This window comes from Onychostoma macrolepis, chromosome 15, assembly GCF_012432095.1.
Source record: "Onychostoma macrolepis isolate SWU-2019 chromosome 15, ASM1243209v1, whole genome shotgun sequence".
NCBI lineage: Eukaryota > Metazoa > Chordata > Actinopteri > Cypriniformes > Cyprinidae > Onychostoma > Onychostoma macrolepis.
Window position 1 is genome coordinate 13,448,450 of NC_081169.1, and position 18,859 is coordinate 13,467,308.

General features: G+C 38.3%; 1 protein-coding gene across 7 annotated transcripts in view; it reads right to left on the bottom strand.

The window, feature by feature from the left end:
* Window positions 1-18,859, bottom strand: part of igsf9ba (immunoglobulin superfamily, member 9Ba) — a 71,077-nt gene that overhangs the window by 31,316 nt on the left and 20,902 nt on the right. For 6 of the 7 annotated variants that reach the window (XR_009266110.1, XM_058745117.1, XM_058745118.1 and 3 more), the window contains exons 3-4: window positions 11,880-12,026; window positions 1,143-1,294 (exon numbers count right to left, since the gene is read on the bottom strand). Coding sequence is in view for 6 of the 7 variants with exons in the window: in XM_058745117.1 (XP_058601100.1) it covers window positions 1,143-1,294; window positions 11,880-12,026 (299 nt within the window). In the remaining variant the exon portion in view is untranslated. Of the gene's footprint in view, window positions 1-1,142; window positions 1,295-11,879; window positions 12,027-15,004; window positions 15,792-18,859 lie in introns of those variants that run through there. The other variant, XM_058745121.1, reaches the window with a different exon arrangement.

Genomic DNA, 18,859 nt, shown 5'->3' on the forward strand with positions numbered 1-18,859 from the left:
TACATTGTCAATTTCTACTTAATTAAGGCAGCACCTAACCAAAACAAAAGTGCTCAAACTACAGCAAAAAAGGTTCTCTTACACACAATTGGTTTTGTCTCATTAAAATATATAATTTTATTCAGATAATATATATTGCATTATGTTTCATTTCATCTCATTTCTTTTTATTGTCTTGGTTTGTGCATCAATTTTCAAAATAAATTTCTGATGCTCACCAAGGTGTTTACAGTAATATTGTGAAATATTATTACAATTTAAAATAGCTGTTTTCTATTTTAACATATTTCAAAATGTTATTTAATTCTGTGATTTCAAAGCTGAATTTTCAGCATCGCTACTTCAGTCTTCAGTGTCACTTCAGAAATCCTTCTAATATTCAGATTTGTTGCTCTAAAACATTTCTTATTATTATCAATGTTGAAAACTATGAAAGCCTGTTTCTGCCACAGTATAAATAAATAATAAGATTTAAAAGCAATAATAATGATGATGATAATAATAATAAAGATAATAGGGGGGAAAAAGTCACAATTGCGAGATAAAAAAAATTTTTCTAGCAATTCTGACTTTCTTCCATTTTTCTTTCCAGTTTACATCTCGCAATTCATTCCACCACGGAATAAAAAATAAAAAAGGTAATTGCAAATTTCACAGTTCTTATTTTTTTCTTAGAATTCCAAGTTCTGACTTTTTTCCGACAAAATTGCAAGTTTATCGCAATCCTGAGTTTATATCTTGCAATTCTCAGAATTGCGAGAAAGAAAGTCAAAATTTCGATAAAAAGTTGCAGTTATCTTTTAAAGTTTGCAGTTACCGCTTAATCTTTTTTGTAGAAAATGTGATGTTTTTTAAAGGATTCTCTGATGAATAAAAAGCTGTTTTCAATTAAAATCTTTTGCAACATTAATGTCACTTTAAATAAAAATGTAATGCATACTTGCCAAATAAAAGTATTAATTTCTTTAAAAAAAACAATCTTACTGACCCCTAACTTATGAACAGTAGTGTATTATGTAAAAACAAGTCTTAACATGCATGTAGTTTTCTTCTCAAGCAATCTTGTTTTCAGGATATTCAGATATTTTTAGTGGAAAACAAGTCAAAAACGCTGATTAAGAAAGAGAATTCAACCCAGTTACCGTGTATTTCTTGTTGCTGGTCAGCTGATCCCCCTCTCTCAGCCAGGTGACCACCGGCTTGGGGTTTCCGAAGGCAGTGCAGGTCAGAGTAATGCCGCCACCCTCCCTCGCCTCCACGTACTGCGGTGGCGTGTCCGTGAACGTAGGGGGCGCTGGGGGAGAAACAAAGACATGACAAGTTGAGTCCAGATTCTTGCATATTTAATCATCTCAAGTCTCTATGATGTAATTCAGGCCTCTGTTTTAATGAAAGCCTATGGTGTTGTATTGTTGTAGTGTAGAACTTTGTGACTGATGATCATTCCATTTCAGCATAATTCTGCATAATCACACATTTGTGTATGTATAGATGTGTATATATCAAGTGCTAATACAAATCTCTAGGAATATGCATTGTGCACTTTCAGGAATGAAATCCTAACTTCCTCTGCATGTGGGTCACCGTTAGCCTATAGCAGTTTTGCTTTCAACAGCGCAAACACCTGGTGAAAAACAAACAAAGCAAGCAATTAATGCCTCTGAACATCTGTCTATCTGTGCCTACCATGAGCTTTTTCATCCACACTACAATCTGTTGCAGGCTAAACACAAGGGAGAAGAATTTATAGCCCAAAACGTCTTGCTGAGATCAGCATCAAATCGCTAAAAATATATATTCCCTAAGGATGGGTCACAAAAGTCAACTAATCCAAACACACACTAGTCTATTGTTGAGGTTGACTAGTTTATTAGAAAATTACCCCATGATTTACTTTTTTATTTCAGATCAATATAATCTGAGTTATATAAAAAAAAATATCCTGGCTCTTAAAAGCCTTATAATAGCAGCGAATAGGGGTCGAGCTTTTGAAGTCCAAAAAAGTGCATCCATCCATCATGAAAAGTACTCCATCGGTTCTGGGGGTGGGGGGAATATGAGAATATGGGAATATGGTAGTCCCGTGAGAACCAAGCTTTATTTACAGCAAAGGAAAACCAGTCTCCTCTTGGCTTAAATCAAAACCCTCTGACATTTTTCTTAACAAATCCTTGTTTTGTACTTCTAATTCGTGACCGGTGTTTTGTTTTGCTCTCTTCTCTGCACTTCCTCATTTGTCACCGCATTTTCTTGTGAACACGTGTACAACAGTTAGCGGAAGCTAGTGATTATGGTTTATGAAGTTGTAAATATGGATACTTTTCTTAGAAAAATTCATCCATTCACTTCAGAAGGCTTTTATTAACCCCCCGGATCCACGTGGAGCACTTTTTATGATGGATGGATGCACATTACTGGTCTTAAAAATCTCAACCACCATTCACTGCCATTATAAAGCTTGGAAGAGCCAGGACAAATTTTAAAATAACTCCGACTGTATTCGTCTGAAAGAAGAAAGTCATATAGGATGGCTAGTATGGAGTAAATCATGGGATAATTTTCACATTGTTATTTAAGTTATATATATAATCCAAATTGTAAAAATTCACAACTTTCTCTCCCATTCCAACACATCCTATATTGTTTTTTTCAATGTGTCTTATGTCAGCGAATCCTAAAAAAAAAAAAAACTAGAGTAGTTGTTTAGGCACCCCACCTAGACTATTCTGATATTATGTTGTTTTGCATATCCCTGATGTTTACTTTCTTTCTTTCTTTTCGCCATTTCCATCTCTGTTTTTCTCTTAGGAATACTTTTTGATGAACATTTGAAGGTACTTTAAGGGACAAACAAACTCCATCACACACCTGCCCTACTTTCTGGACTCGTCTCACTATGTGTTTTTGGGAAATCTTGGGCTCACACTGCGAATGACAAACAGAAGACATATTTCAGAAGGCACTTGTCTGAAGGTCTTTCCACATGAACAGATGGTCTGGACAGAGCTCAGTGACTAGACGCTCAACACCTCAACATTTCTCTGTGCTTCACACCAGAATTTAACTTCTGGCAAGCAAACAACCTTCGCTCTAAAATACTGATTTATGTCTAATTAATAATACCTAAATAAAATGATCCAGGAAGACAGATTTCATATGCTGAGCTACAGAGTGTTCACAAACTAATTTGCTTTTGAAAATGAACTCAGCCAAAAATCTTCAATGAACCTGTCAAACTCTGAAACACAGATCTAGAAAACCACAGACGCATAGACACTGATGTAGATATACAGTTTCTCATTGCTGTTGACCTCCACAGAGAGAAATATCTCATGACTAACAATGTTTAGATATATAATAAACTACTTATTAAAAACATATCAAATTTCCAAATTTTAGAAAACAACCAAATCATTTATCCTCATGATATTCATATGGTTTTGAACCTTTCTTTTTTCTGCAGAATCACACATAAATAAATTTAAAAAAAAAAAGAAGAATTTTTTATATAGTTAGCGTTCTTTGTGTGAACAGTTCTTAAGATATTCTTCGAAATATTTTCTTTATGTTCCATAGAAAAAAAGCATGCAGGTTTGAAAAGACATGAGAATGAGTAAATGATGACAGAACATTCATATTTTGGCTGAATTATTTCTTGCTCAAGGGGACAGTGATGATTTCTGATCCATTGTGGGTTCAAACCTGCAACCTGTAGGTTACCAGCTCACATCTTTAACCACTAGGCCTTACTATTGTGGTTTGGATTGGCACTTAGTATCAGAAGCTAATGATCTGTGGCCACTATGGGGGTGGGCAGGATGCTCTGAGAGAGACAAGTGTGACGGCCGCACTGATGAAGGAGGGCTGTGTGATGACCTGAGCGTCTCCACAGTGCCACTACTGTTCTTTGAGCGGGTACATCTGCCCGGCTGACACCTGCTGGGAACACGCGGGCAGCCGGCCACCCTCTCACCCGTCCTGGCAGGAAGAACAGCCACTGCCCACATAGGATCCATACACAAGTGGATGCTAATATCGCCGGCTACAGGAAACCAGTGCTGTCAGACTTTCTGCCCTTGTGAGGCCAGACAGCACCTGCCCCAACAAAGACGCTTTTGGACAAGTGGGGCAGTCTGAATATCAATGAACACCAGTGTTTCTTACAAAACTTTTAAGATAAGCTTACGCAGTGTGACTGAGTGTTCATATCTGTGATGCAACTAGAATCTGTACATTGAATAGTAAGTATTGAGCATATTACGCTTTTGGTCTCTTTCCAAAAATGTAAATAATGTGGCAGTCTTTTGGTGCAGTGATAAACAGTGACTGTAAAACAAAACTAGGCTGCACAAAACAAAAGTTAATAGCGCAAAACAAAATTAGATTGAGTGAAAAACATTGTGGTGCAAAACAAAATGATATTGCAAACAACAAAACTCGACTGTTCCAAAAAAAAAAAAAAAACAGAATGCACAAAACAAAACTTGACTGTGAAAAACAAAACCATGTTGTGCAAAACAAAATTTGATTGCACAAAGCAACGTGTAAAACAAATCTAGACTGTGCAAAACAAAACGATATATCAAAAAAACTGGGATTTGCAAAACAAAACTACATTGTGCCAAACAAAAGTAGAATGTGCAAAACAAAACTCAACTGTGCAAAACAAAATTTGATAGCACAAAATTTACTTTGCGCAAAACAAAGCTAGAATGTGCGAAACAAAACTGCATTGTAATAAATAAAATGGATTGCACAAAACAAAACTAGGCTGCCAAAATCACAACTATATTGTGCAAAATAAAACTAGATTGAGCCAAAAAAAAATGACACGGTGCAAAACAAAACTAAAATGCACAAAACAAAATATTGCAAAACAAAATGAGATTTCACAAAGAAATTAAACAAAACTGGGGTGTGCAAAACAAAACATTTTGCAAAACAAAACTAGATTGCACAAAACAAAACTTGACTGTGCAAAAAATTACTACATTGTGCAAAACAAAATTTGATTGAGCAAAAGATAATATTAAAAATGCAAATAAAATGCAATTCAGTTTTATTTATAAATTTCATGTGTGTGAATTGAAACTATACACATTATTACACACTACACACACAGATGTTGAAGTTTACGAGTTTTGAAAAGCTATCTAGCATCCACAGCATTACGTTATTGTTCAGTCAGCGAAAATTCGGACCAGCACCAATTTGGTGGAAAAGGCATATCTAAAAGAAAAGCAAGCTAACGGTTGATGATTATAAAAATGATTTTAGAGTTTACTTTTTATTTCCAACAGCAAGACTTTTAAGTATCCACATAATAAATGCACATAAAGCATTTCATCACAAACTGACTAAGTCAGCTAATGCACTACTCCTTAGAGTATCATCTTTAAAGGCATGGCAATGCATGCTTATTAAAAGTCATAAAATGGTTACATCTCATAAAAAACTGCCAAAGTCTACTGGGAGGAGCAATATCTACCTCTATCTTTTTGATTTCAGTCAAAGACTACCATGGCTGCAGGTCACTCACACGTCCACAATCAAAGCAATGTAGTGAATTTCAAGCAGGCATTATGTCGCTTAGATTCAAAGCTGCATTGCTTGCAAATCCGACCATGAGCCATTTAGCCAAAAGGCTATTATACATGCTTTATCGTAAAACGTCCCGACGACATATAAAAACCACACACCATCTACACGCCGCAATCACTGATATTGACATTTTGGAAAGCACCTAAGGGCCAGGAGTGTGTGTGCGTGTGAGGGGACATGACTGAGTGAACCGCCGAACTGACCGTGAATGCAAACGAGGGAGGGTATGAATGGCCGCTGCGGCAGTAAAGAGGAAATAGGAAGCCGTGAAATAAACCCTCACAGATGTTCGAACAAGCGCCACCCGCCACAGCTGCACAGGTGACATTTCTCCGGCTGAAAAAAGACGAGGCAGACACTGAACTCATTCACCCCGGGCCAAAAACACACACATACACAAACACGCACCCCGCATGCAATAATACACCCTTCACTTGTGCCTCTCGCTCACTCGCTCTCCCGCCGCAGCTCTGAAATGGAGAAACGGCTACTGTGCACTTTCCAAATAAGTCACAGTGATTTCTGCAAGCGAACGGCTGTGGACTTTCAACATGAACGCAAGGTGCACCAGACTGTTACCCTTGCTTGTGTCATTGTTTGAAGTTTGGAATATGCATGAGTCTCACCTCACAAGCATATGTTAAATATACAAATAGCCTGTGCTTACGGAGAGCTGACAGCGCTGTGCTAATTATACCGTTCCTGTGGATGACACCTCAATGTCTGACAGCAGCCAAATAAATATCAGGTGCTGCTTCATTTCACAATGAATAATCAACATAACTGAACGCAGAGATACAAATAACCAAACTATGTACATCAACTGCAGCAAACATGTAGGCCTACTCATTGCCATATATCTGACTTGTACAGGAATGACAAATGAATTACTATGTAATAGATGAAAACGGCTAGTACTGCTCTCTTCCTAGCTTGTTTGGTTTACTTCAAACAGTACTAAAGAAAACATTTGTTTGGGCTGGTATAAATATTTCTTGCAAAGTTAAAACAGGTTACGGGTGCAACAGAGTGCTGGGGGTCTGTGGAAAGGTTTACTGAAAAACAAAAGAAAAGAAAACAAAACAAAGGTAAACAAAAGAAAAAACAAAAGAAAGCAAAAAAAAAAAAAAACAATAAAAAAACGAAGCAAGATGAAACAAAATAAAACGAAAGGTAAAATTCACCAAATTTGACACTAGAATGTGCGAAACAAAACAGATTTTTGCATTCTACTTTTAAACACAGGTAGGAAATCCTGATATCATTTGTAATAATGTCTAGGGTTTTATATATATATATATATATATATAAAACTATTTAAAGAGACATGTGTGACAAGTGCAGCACGTGGCATTAACTGCAGGCATTTCTTTTGCCCCAGTTATTTCTGTACTTTGCCCGATATTGGCTGCTCAATTGACCCTTTTGCCAAGAGTTTGATTACCAGTCAGTCTGACATATTATTACGCCAAAAAACAAACCAGACAGGAGAGTAAATTAACGTCGGTGGACTTGAACTTGAAAAATGGTGTGTATTGACATTTTCACGGTTGAAACAAGATACCTTCTGATGTTCATTCATGTTTATTTCATGCTATGACTAGTAAAGATGAAGAGATGATCAGTTCATGTGCTGCTTGAACTGAGGCGCTTCAGCGATCTGTCACGACATGCTAAGCCGACGGTCACACACCAAGCCGACGGTCGGCCATTGGCCAACGTCGGGCCGAGGGCGAGCGGCGGTCGGGCTAGTTTGTTTGGTGTGTTCCACTCGTTGGGCTCACGTCGGCGGTAATTTGCCTGCGTCAGGCCGTGGTGGGCCATCGGTGAGAGAGAGAACTCTGACTGGATGTTCAGTTTAGAGAAGGAGTCCGTGCAGGAGAATTAAAGCAAAAGTGATGAAAACGGGCAGGTAAATAAAGGCGGCACAGACAAAAGGCTGTTTTTTGATGTGACATGATCTTGCCCAAGCATTCCAATATGCAAATACTTTCATAACAACATGAGCTGCTTAAAAAAATGAAAGTTATCAACGTTACTGATATTCAAAATGGTAAGCAAGCACTGCTTCGTTTACGTTTCTTATATCTGTGTTTATCACGTATATCTTTGTTTCGGTTTCTCCGTTTGAATAACGAGTATTTACTATATTGATAGCTGCTGATATAGACAGCTAACTCCTTCACGCAGGCGCAGAACGCACGTGTTCAGTTTGCAGTCGGCTGAAGTCTGTGCAGTGTGTTCTCGTGCAACTTTTTTGTCCGACGCTGCCGACGCGAGGCAACAACACCGTCGGCTTTCGTCACCGCTAGTTCTTTGAAGTCGGCTTGGTGTGTACCGGCCTTTAAAGTGCCACAAAACAGTATTTGTTGTTTGAATTTCTTTTAAAAAATTACAAAATTTGAACACTGAGACTTTGTTTCATACTAAAAGTAACCAGCTCTGTCTTGTCTCTCAGTGATGTCCTCTTTGCTGCGTGAGAACATGATGTGTGGCATAAAAGTGTGTTTGTCGGACATAGCAACAGTAACTAAGGGTGGGTGGGGTCATATATATATATATATATATATATATATATATCTCATTTACATGTTCCCTTATGTTCCCTTATTAGTTGCCATGGTTTTTGATTAATGACTCCACCTGTTTCTGTTCTTCCTGATTACGTTCACTGTTCTTCCTGATTACATTCACTATGCTTACAAGTCCTGTGTTCTCCCCTGATTCCTTGTCCGCTATTAATGTTGTTTTGGATTCTGTGAAGCTATATGTTGGATTTACTCCTGAATTCTTTTTTAAATACCCCATTTGACTCTGATTCTTCGTCGTGCGCTTCTTAATACCAGCTCACGGTACAGAATAGCAGACCTTCTTATTGAGTGATATTTAGCAGAGTTTTTCTTTCATCCCTCTTCCACTATGGACATTCCCACAATCCAGCTGCTTTGCCTGGAGCAGCAGGACCGTCCGCTGGAAGACCACGCCAGGGACTTTATCGATCTGGCGTGCCTTACTCACTTCCCGCACCGCTCGCTCTGTGTTTTCTACATCACCAGCCTGAGCAAGCGGTGTAAAGCACGCCTGCCAGCGGACGGTCCAAAGGAGAATTTCACAACTTGTGTGGAGTGGGTGCTGGAGAATAATGGACTGTTTTTCTACGTCTGCCCCGCCGAGAGCTACTCCAGCCCCACTCCCGATCCAGAGCCCAGCCAGCCATCACGCAGCACGGAGCGTTCGCCAGACCCCACTGCAGCTGCAGAGCCCAAGCCTGCCATGATTAAAGAGCCAGAGCCATTTAAAGCGACAGAGCCAATCATCGCCCCGGAGCTAGGGCTCAAGAGTGCGACTGACCAGGTGCGTGAGCCGGCAACACTGTGTGTCGTGGGAATAATTGTGGAGATCGAGGGAATGGAGGACAACCCCGCCCACACTCCCACCACTGAGGGTGAGCTGTTACTGGACTCTGAACCATTGAATTGTTTTAATGAGGAGGAATTCTGGCTTCTCCCTTTCCCACTGGTTCCGTCCAGCTCCGGCTCCACCTTCGTCCTCTGTCACTCCGGCTCCGCTGCGGCATTCCGGATCCTTGCCTCCGTCTCAGTCGCCTGAGCCGCTGGCTCCGCGCCTGCCTCCTGAACCCCCACCCTCCCTCCTCTGTTGACTGTTGGACTATGTTTTTCGGCGCGAGGACGCGCCGTTCCGAGACAGGGCAAACTATCACAGTCATGGTCTGTTTTGGTTTAGTTGCTCTGTTCTCATTTATGTGTTCCCTTATTAGTTGCCATGGTTTTTGATTAATGACTCCACCTGTTTCTGTTCTTCCTGATTACGTTCACAGTTTATAAGTCCTGTGTTCTACCCTGATTCCTTGTCCACTATTAATGTTGTTTTGGATTCTGTGAAGCTGTATGTTGGATTTACTCCTGAATTCTTTATTAAATACCCCATTTGACTCTGATTCTTCGTTGTGCGCTTCTTAATACCAGCTCACGTTACAAATATAGATAATATTTGCCACATTATAATTTCAATTTTCCCAGTATAAATGAGTCTTTATACATGAAAATATACAGCTGCCTTTATATTTGAGTCCTGCAAATTTCCTATTTGGGAGTCACATTAAAAAACTTTCACATTACAAGTATCTAAAATAACTTTTTACTTTTAACTTTTTGCTTGAGCAGCTTTTTAGGGACATACTTGTGTCTTTCTTCCAAATATACCGGTACCTCTTCATGACTGCACACTTTTATCACTTCCTCTCTGCTGCTGTTCACTGAATGGACACATATCTCACTTGGGGATGTGATTCAATAAATGGACACTATAAAGGATCAACAGAGTTGCTTATCACCAGCGTACCAACACACAGCATAAGCTAACGATTTCTCACCAACATGAGAAGAGACAGTGGTTCCTTAATGACGTCCATAATTTTCTTCGTTTTCTCTGCCACTGCAGCTCATACATGTAAGGTGGTGATGTACAGTGAGAATCAGTATGCAGTGCAGCCAAATACAAAAGAGTCCTGTATTGGAATTAATCTGCTGTGTCAGCACTTGATTTAAGCCTACAGCGGTGTTGCGATACTATTAATATGCGACCGAGGGCCTTTTGGATATTGACCCCCAGGCAATGATTACTGAGCTGTGAATCATGATAGTTTACATATTGTCTTAATGGATCGTATTAAATTCATCATCTAATAAAATGCAAACACTCACCGTAGAGGAGATAATATATTTCCAGCGGCGCTGAACCATGCCCATAAATAATAAATCAGGCAAAATGTGATGTTCAAATGGAATGAGAGGGAGGAACATGACATGACCAAAGCCTTGAGCTACCCCAAATTTGCCTCTGTAGTTTGGCACCATGGAAGACATCTCCATTAGTGTAATGGAAATGATGAGGGCTCTGCCTGGTGAAATATTACTCTGTTTATTAGACATAAGGGCATGCAGATCTCAGAGCAGACCGATAGGTTTATACTGAATGCTGGCCCATACCCAAAGGCTCATAATATTGAGTGTAGGCTTCATGAAAACACTTGACAAGCACAAAACAGGAAGATTTGGCAGGGCATATCAAATGATAGCCCCTTTTATTTCTAAACAGCCAGGGTTTAGTTACAGTATGTCACAGCTGTGAACTCGAATTTGCTACTTGCTGGTCTGTTTCAGGAGGGATTGGAGTGAATTTAGTTTAATAAATATCTGTGTAGTGCAGGATGAGTAGGATCAGTATTTTTATAAATTTTCTTAGAAATGTGTCAACATTTAGGAGTTAACTAACATATAGATGACCTTAAATATTACAGACATGTATTAAATAATGAACAGAAAATCGAATCATTACCTATTACTGCCCAGTGTACGAGTACGACAAGAACAAAACACTGGCTCTAACAAGGGAGACTGCAATAACATTTTCTGAGGGAAACAATGGCAGCAGACCTAGACCACAAGGGAGTACATTGCTCATTTCTGTAGCAAGAGCATGAAGGCTGTTTTTTGTTGGGTCTACCACACATATTAGTCACAGCAGCAGCCAGTCATGAGTGGTAAGAGACAGTCACACCTTCCTCCACTCCTCACAGCTCTGATTTACTGCTGATATTAGAAATGAATATGAAATCAAGCCGCGATTAGTCCTACTCCACCCTCAAAAGCAGACATCCATTAAAAACGAGGGGGAGGGGAAGAGAGCACGACGAAAGAGAGAGAGAAACAAGGAGAAATGCATGTCGGTCATCCTGCAGTGTATGCAGAGTCTCAAGGGAAACTGAGAAGGCTACATACATTCACATATGCAGATATAAGAAAAACCTTATACACAAACCACTGCAATGAGTCAAACAACTTGAGATGGATGGAGCGACACAATGAACAACAGAATGAGCGATAGATAGATAGATAGATAGATAGATAGATAGATAGATAGATAGATAGATAGATAGATGAATAGATAGATAGATAGATAGATAGATAGATAGATAGATAGATAGATAGATAGATGATAGATAGATAGATAGATAGATAGATAGATAGATGAATAGATAGATAGATAGATGACAGAATGAGCAATAGAATGACAAAAACAATAGAATGATAGGACGAGCAATAGACAGACAGACAGACAGACTAGATAGATAGATAGATAGATAGATAGATAGATAGATAGATAGATAGATAGATAGATAGATAGATAGTAATTAATATTATTTAATATGTGTGTCTTTCACAGTACTAGTGTGGTGAGAGTGGCGAGGTTCTCACCGTTGACTGTGAGGTGAACCCAGCTGCCATTGTGGAAGGTGTCATATTGTTTCTCCAGCATGAGGACCCTGCACTCGTACCAGCCCTGGTCTTCTGAGCGCACCTGGTCAATCTGCAGAGACGCTTTGTCATGCAGACTGGCTCTACCTAAGAAGCACAGGAAAAGAGGAGAGCTGAGTGGGACTGCTGCAATGGACTCACTGCAGTCAAAGACAAGCTCGCGTTCACTAAGCATGCATAAGCACATATTTCATATCTCATTTGGAATTATCTGTATCTCATTAATGTTAGAAAGAGAGTAAACAAATGTATGTGTGCCTGTGTCTGTGAATCTGACAGAAATATTTGTGCAAGAACCTTTTTTTGCATACAGGGTTATTATTGTTATCTAAAAGTAATTATTAATTAATGGAATTAACTAATTAAAACACTTTTATTAATTCAAATAAAGCTGAAATTGAAATTAAGTTTAAGCTAAAACATTTGAAATAAACTGGAACTAGAAATAAATAAAAACTAAAACTTGAATAAAAATGAAATAAACATAATTAAACCTAAATAGTAATATTTAAAATTAAATTTATACAAAATAAAAAGACCAAAATTGTGAACAATTAAATTCTACAGTAAAATATTATATAAACAAATATTATATAAACAATTCAATAGTAAAATAATAATAAAATAATACAATTAAGAAAATGTAAATTAAAATTATAAAAATAAAGGGATATCTGAAAATATTAATAAAAATGTTTAGTTTGCTATATAAATAGTACTGAAACAACACTCGCACAGCTGTATGGACGCTTTGTAAGTAAGACCCAAAGACTTTAAATTAAAAGAGGAAATAAATACGAAGCAGCATCAACAAAACACCTCATTTACTTCAGTTTAAATTGTACATAAAACCATTTTTGCATACACTATCAATTTGAAGTGACAATTTAAGTAAAAATGGTTTTAAGATTTTCATTCTTGTGTTGCACGAAAAAGGCTCATTGCAATGTGTCACACATTGTGCTAATGTGAAGAAAAAAACCTGACATGACAGACAGCGGCACCGGTTAATGACAATGTAACAAATGCACTGACATTAACAAACAAGCTAGATGAATTTCAGGGTCCACAGTTTAATCTGCCTTGTTTAAAACGATTCTTACTTTGCTGTCACTGCATACTGCACTCTGCTGAAACAGGAAATGTATGTTTTAATTAGCTGTCTGTGTAATATTGGTTGGTGGAGATTATTATTAGTTGTTATCTCCATGAAATAAAGCCCAGTATTGCCATTATGATTACAGTTAATCACTCCAGCATATAAAGAGAAAAAACAAACAAAACAAAAAAACGCCCACTGAATGTTAAAATAGTAACTCCATGTATGTTATATGCAATATAGCTTAAAGTCTATGGAGGACCAAACCTGCATGCATGCATGCAAAATAAATAAATAATATTATTTAATTATTTATTTATGCATTAATTAATTTATTCTCACATGTCATTCCATATTTATTTATTTATTTATACATTTATTTATCTTTTTTATTTATTTCATATAGAAACTTTCTATTTTTAAGGTTTCACCAATGACAATTTCCCAGTTCACAAAATGATTAAACAATACGCAGCAAGCCAGCATGTGGAGCACTGTATAACATTACTAGCAAAGCAATCTTCCCTTGATTTCAGCCCTCCTACACTATCGAATGAAATTTGTGCTGCACTTGAAATAGAAAAGAACAAAGTACCACAGCTCACATCTGAGTGTTACACGTTCTATACTAAGAGGCTTAGCAACACCGACAATACAAATAGTCACAGAAAGTGAGAGAAATTTGGGCAGTCAAGCATCTCTCTGACTGAACTAAGCCATTCCAGAGCTGGCCACTATCAAAAGTACAGTATCTCATTTGCTATTTGAAGGCTTTGGCTGGCATTTAATGTTTTTGAACGTTCACTGTGAGCGTCTCAGATTCCGGCTGGCCTTCATACTTCATACTGCTGTGTAGTGAGCACTAGATATCATAGCCCTGGGATCACAGCTGCACCTGAGAGAGGAAACGGCAGGTTTCCAGAGCAGAAAATCAATACGGCACGGGGCAGAGGAGGCTGCGGTCTTGCAGTAAAAAATAAGGCCTTCAAAATCACAGCTATTTTCGTGAGGGGTGATAAAGTACTGATGGGATCGGGCATCGGCATCAAAGTTAGGGAGCGTCTTCACACTGAATGTTACAGCAAATAAAAGGTGTTCTCGAAGCCACTGCTTACAGGACTGCATCATCTTTCCCACTACAGGCTTAAATGTCGTTCGGTGCCAGTGTATTTGAACACATTTTAACATGTTCTATGCCAGTGTATTTTAACTTCTTGTGTTTTCTACTAATCGGATAACTAATCAGTAAGCACATTTTAGCCATTTTAACCACCTCTTGCTTTTATTTGTATTTTACTGTTTTCGTACATAGCACATGTAGCCAAATATTAATGTACCTGTTTATTAACACTAAACCAGAGTAGTGTTTCTAGCGATTCATACGGTATTATGCCAAATAGAATCAATCTTCATCATGAGAACGAGTAAATGAGACATAAAATGAACAGAAAACTATAAAAAAAAAAAAAAAAAACATTTAAGATTAATACAAAACAAAAATGAGAAAATTACAGAATACATTCAGGTGATAAAATACGTATAAAGATATATCAGTTAAACATATCTCTCAATAAAAACGTTGTATATTTACATTAAATATGCCAAGTTTAATGAATACTTTATTCCAATTTGTTTGTTATTTGTTTTAAATTATAAATATATATTAATTCAATTTCAATTTCATCTCAAAAAATTTGAATATCGTGAAAAAGTTTTTTTTTACTTATTTCAAAAAGCGAAACTTTCATATATTCTAGATTCATTACATGTAAAGTAAAACATTTCAAACATTTTATTTGTTTTAATGATTGAAGCTTACAGCTCATGAAAGTCAAAAATCCAGTATCTCAAAATATTAGAATATTTACATTTGAGTTGCATTAAATTACCATCCCTACAATATAAGTTCCGGATATCTCTTGTTTCAGCCACTTCTGAAACAGAAACAACATCAGAAGCATCTTACCTGGGCTAAGGAGAAAAAGAACTGGACTGTTGCTTAGTGGTCCAAAGTCTTATTTTCAGATAAAAATACATTTTGCATTTCATTTGGAAATCAAGGTCTGGAGTCTGGAGGAAGACTGGAGAGACACAGAATCCAAGCTGCTTGAAGTCCAGTGTGAAGTTTCCGAAGTCAGTGATGATTTGGGGTGCCGTGACGTCTGCTGGTGTTGGTCCATTGTGTTTTATCAAGTCCAAAGTCAATGCAGCCGTCTACCAGGAGATTTTGGAGCACTTTATGCTTCCATCTGCTGACAAGCTTTATGGAGATGCTGATTTCCTTTTCCAGCAGGACTTTAGCACCTGCCCACAGTGCCAAAACTGACCATGATATTACTGTGCTTGATTGGCCAGCCAAAATGCCTGACCTGAACCCCATATGGAATCAATGGGATATTTTCAAGAGAAAGATGAGAAACAGTCGATCCAACAATACAGATGAGCTAAAGGCTCAATAGTGCCTCAGCAGTGCCACAGGCTGATCGCTTCCATGCCACACCTCACTGATGCTGGAGTTTGTGCTAAAGGAGCCCCGACCAAGTATTGAGTGCATAAATGAATATACTTTAAAGAACTTGAACTTTTCTGTTTTGCAAATCCTGTTTTTGATTGATTTTAGGAAATATTCTAATATTTTGAGATACTGGATTTTTTCTTTCATGAGCTCTAATCATCAAAATTAAAACAAAAAAACTTTTGAAATGTTTTACTTTACATGTAATGAATCTAAAATATATGAAAGTTTCACTTTTTGAAATATCTTTTTCTTCTAAATTTCTTCTAAATAGAAGTTTTCACGATAATTTATTTTTTTGAGATGCACCCGTATATATACAGTATCTCACAGAAGTGAGTACACCCCTCACATTTTTGTAAATATTTTATTATATCTTTTCATGTGACAACACTGAAGAAATGACACTTTGCTACAATGTAAAGTAGTGAGTGTACAGCTTGTATAACAGTGTAAATTTGCTGTCCCCTCAAAATAACTCAACACACAGCCATTAATGTCTAAACCGCTGGCCACAAAAGTGAGTACACCCCTAAGTGAAAATGTCCAAATTGGGCCCAATTAGCCATTTTCTCTCCCCGGTGTCATGTGACTCATTTGTGTTACAAGGTCTCAGGTGTGAATGGGGAGCAGGTGTGTTAAATTTGGTGTTATCGCTCTCACTCTCTCATACTGGTCACTGGAAGTTCAACATGGCACCTCATGGCAAAGAACTATCTGAGGATATGAAAAAAAGAATTGTTGCTCTACATAAAGATGGCGTAGGCTATAAGAAGATTGCCAAGACCCTGAAACTGAGCTGCAGCACGGTGGCCAGGACCATACAGCGGTTTAACAGGACAGGTTCCACTCAGAACAGGCCTCGCCATGGTCGACCAAAGAAGTTGAGTGCACGTGCTCAGCGTCATATCCAGAGGTTGTGTTTGGGAAATAGACGTATGAGTGCTGCCAGCATTGCTGCAGAGGTTGAAGGGGTGGGGGGTCAGCCTGTCAGTGCTCAGACCATACGCCGCACACTGCATCAAATTGGTCTGCATGGCTGTCGTCCCAGAAGGAAGCCTCTTCTAAAGATGATGCACAAGAAAGCCCGCAAACAGTTTGCTGAAGACAAGCAGACTAAGGACATGGATTACTGGAACCATGTCCTGTGGTCTAATGAGACCAAGATAAACTTATTTGGTTCAGATGGTGTCAAGCATGTGTGGCGGCAACCAGGTGAGGAGTACAAAGACAAGTGTGTCTTGCCTACAGTCAAGCATGGTGGTGGGAGTGTCATGGTCTGGGGCTGCATGAGTGCTGCCGCCATTGTGGAGCTACAGTTCATTGAGGAAACCATGAATGCCAACATGTACTGTGACATACTGAAGCAGAGCATGATCCCCTCCCTTCGGAGACTGGGTCGCAGGGGAGTATTCCAACATGATAACAACCCCAAACACACCTCCAAGACGACCACTGCCTTGCTAAAGAAGCTGAGGGTAAAGGTGATGGACTGGCCAAGCATGTTTCCAGACCTAAACCCTATTGAGCATCTGTGGGGCATCCTCAAACAGAAGGTGGAGGAGTGCAAAGTCTCTAACATCCACCAGCTCCGTGATGTCGTCATGGAGGAGTGGAAGAGGACTCCAGTGGCATCCTGTGAAGCTCTGGTGAACTCCATGCCCAAGAGGGTTAAGGCAGTGCTGGATATTGACATAATATTGACACTTTGGGCCCAATTTAGACATTTTCACTTAGGGGTGTACTCACTTTTGTGGCCAGCGGTTTAGACATTAATGCCTGTGTGTTGAGTTATTTTGAGGAGACAGCAAATTTACACTGTTATACAAGCTGTACATTTACTACTTTACATTGTAGCAAAGTGTCATTTCTTCGGTGTTGTCACATGAAAAAATAAATAAATAAATAAATAAAATTATATATAGATAAATATATATATATAGAGAGAGAGAGAGAGAGAGAGAGAGAGAGAGAAATTTAGATGTAATAAGCACTTTTCTGTCCTGTTTTTTTAGCCGACACAGCATTGTCTTTTAGTTTCAATCTTTTTGAAAATCCCGTGTCTAACTGTGCCATGTTTATAAACGAATCTGCAGTAAAATGAAATGACCAAAGGGCCGAGTTCTTACTGACGCAGTCTGGATCTTCATTAAAAATAAAGTTCATCCACTCTTTCCTAACATTGGGATCAGAAGGAAGGCAACGCAACCCAACGCAAAAACGTCGGTAAAATAGTCTCAATCGTTTGTGCTCCGTTTGTGCTGGTTTGTGCAGGTAAAAGTTTAGTTTGTGCTGCTTTGGTTTTTAAAATATTAAACATTGAATTATAGGCGATGACATCACTCAGCCCCCCACATGCTCCAAATTCACCCAAAACAGGCTCAATCGTTTGTGCTTAGTTTGTGCAGGAAAAGTTTTGTTTGTGCTGCTTCGGGTTTTTTAGATAGGCTATTAAAATATTATTTAGTGATCATTCTGAGGTCACTCAGCCCCCCACATGATCCAAGTTTACCCGAAAAGTCTTCTTTGTTTGTGCTTCGTTTTTGTGCTGGTTTGTGCCTGTAAAAAAATTGTGTTGCTTTGGTTTTTTAGATTAAAATAATATTTAATGATCATTCTAAGGTCCCTCAGCCCCCCACATGCCCGGAAAATGACCATTAAATATTATTTTAATATCTAAAAAACCGAAGTAGCACAAACTAAAGTTTTTACAGCACAAACCAGCACAAACGAAGCACAAACAAAGAAGATTATTTTAAGTGAATATGGAGCATGTGGGGGGCTGAGTGACGTCATCGCCTATAATTCAATGTCTAATATTTAAAAAACCGAAGCAGCACAAATTAAACAACATTTTTTTTTTGAAAATAATTATTTTAAAAATTAATTAAAAATAAATTAATTTCACTATATTACTGTTTTTACTACATTTTGATCAAATAAATACTAATCCCAAACTTTTGAATAGTGGTGAATATATATGAGCTTCATACCAGCAGAGGTTTGTGAGGGCTCACCTCAGAAGATCATATTTTATTCACAGCACTCTACGTTCTGAGCGCACAGGGCTGTTCATTAAGCAAACTCGTTAGGCGCTTAATTACCAAAATCCTCCTGCAGGCCTCTTGCCAGCAATGACTGGGGATGGATTTGTGCACTGCGTTTTAGGGGCCCATAAACAGGCCTGTCCTGAATGAATACAATCTGCCTCTAGCTAAGAATCACTTTAGGAGAGCCTGTGTAAATCACATCTAAACTGCTGCAATGATTGCCGCATAGATTGTCCGTCTGCAAGACAATGAGGAC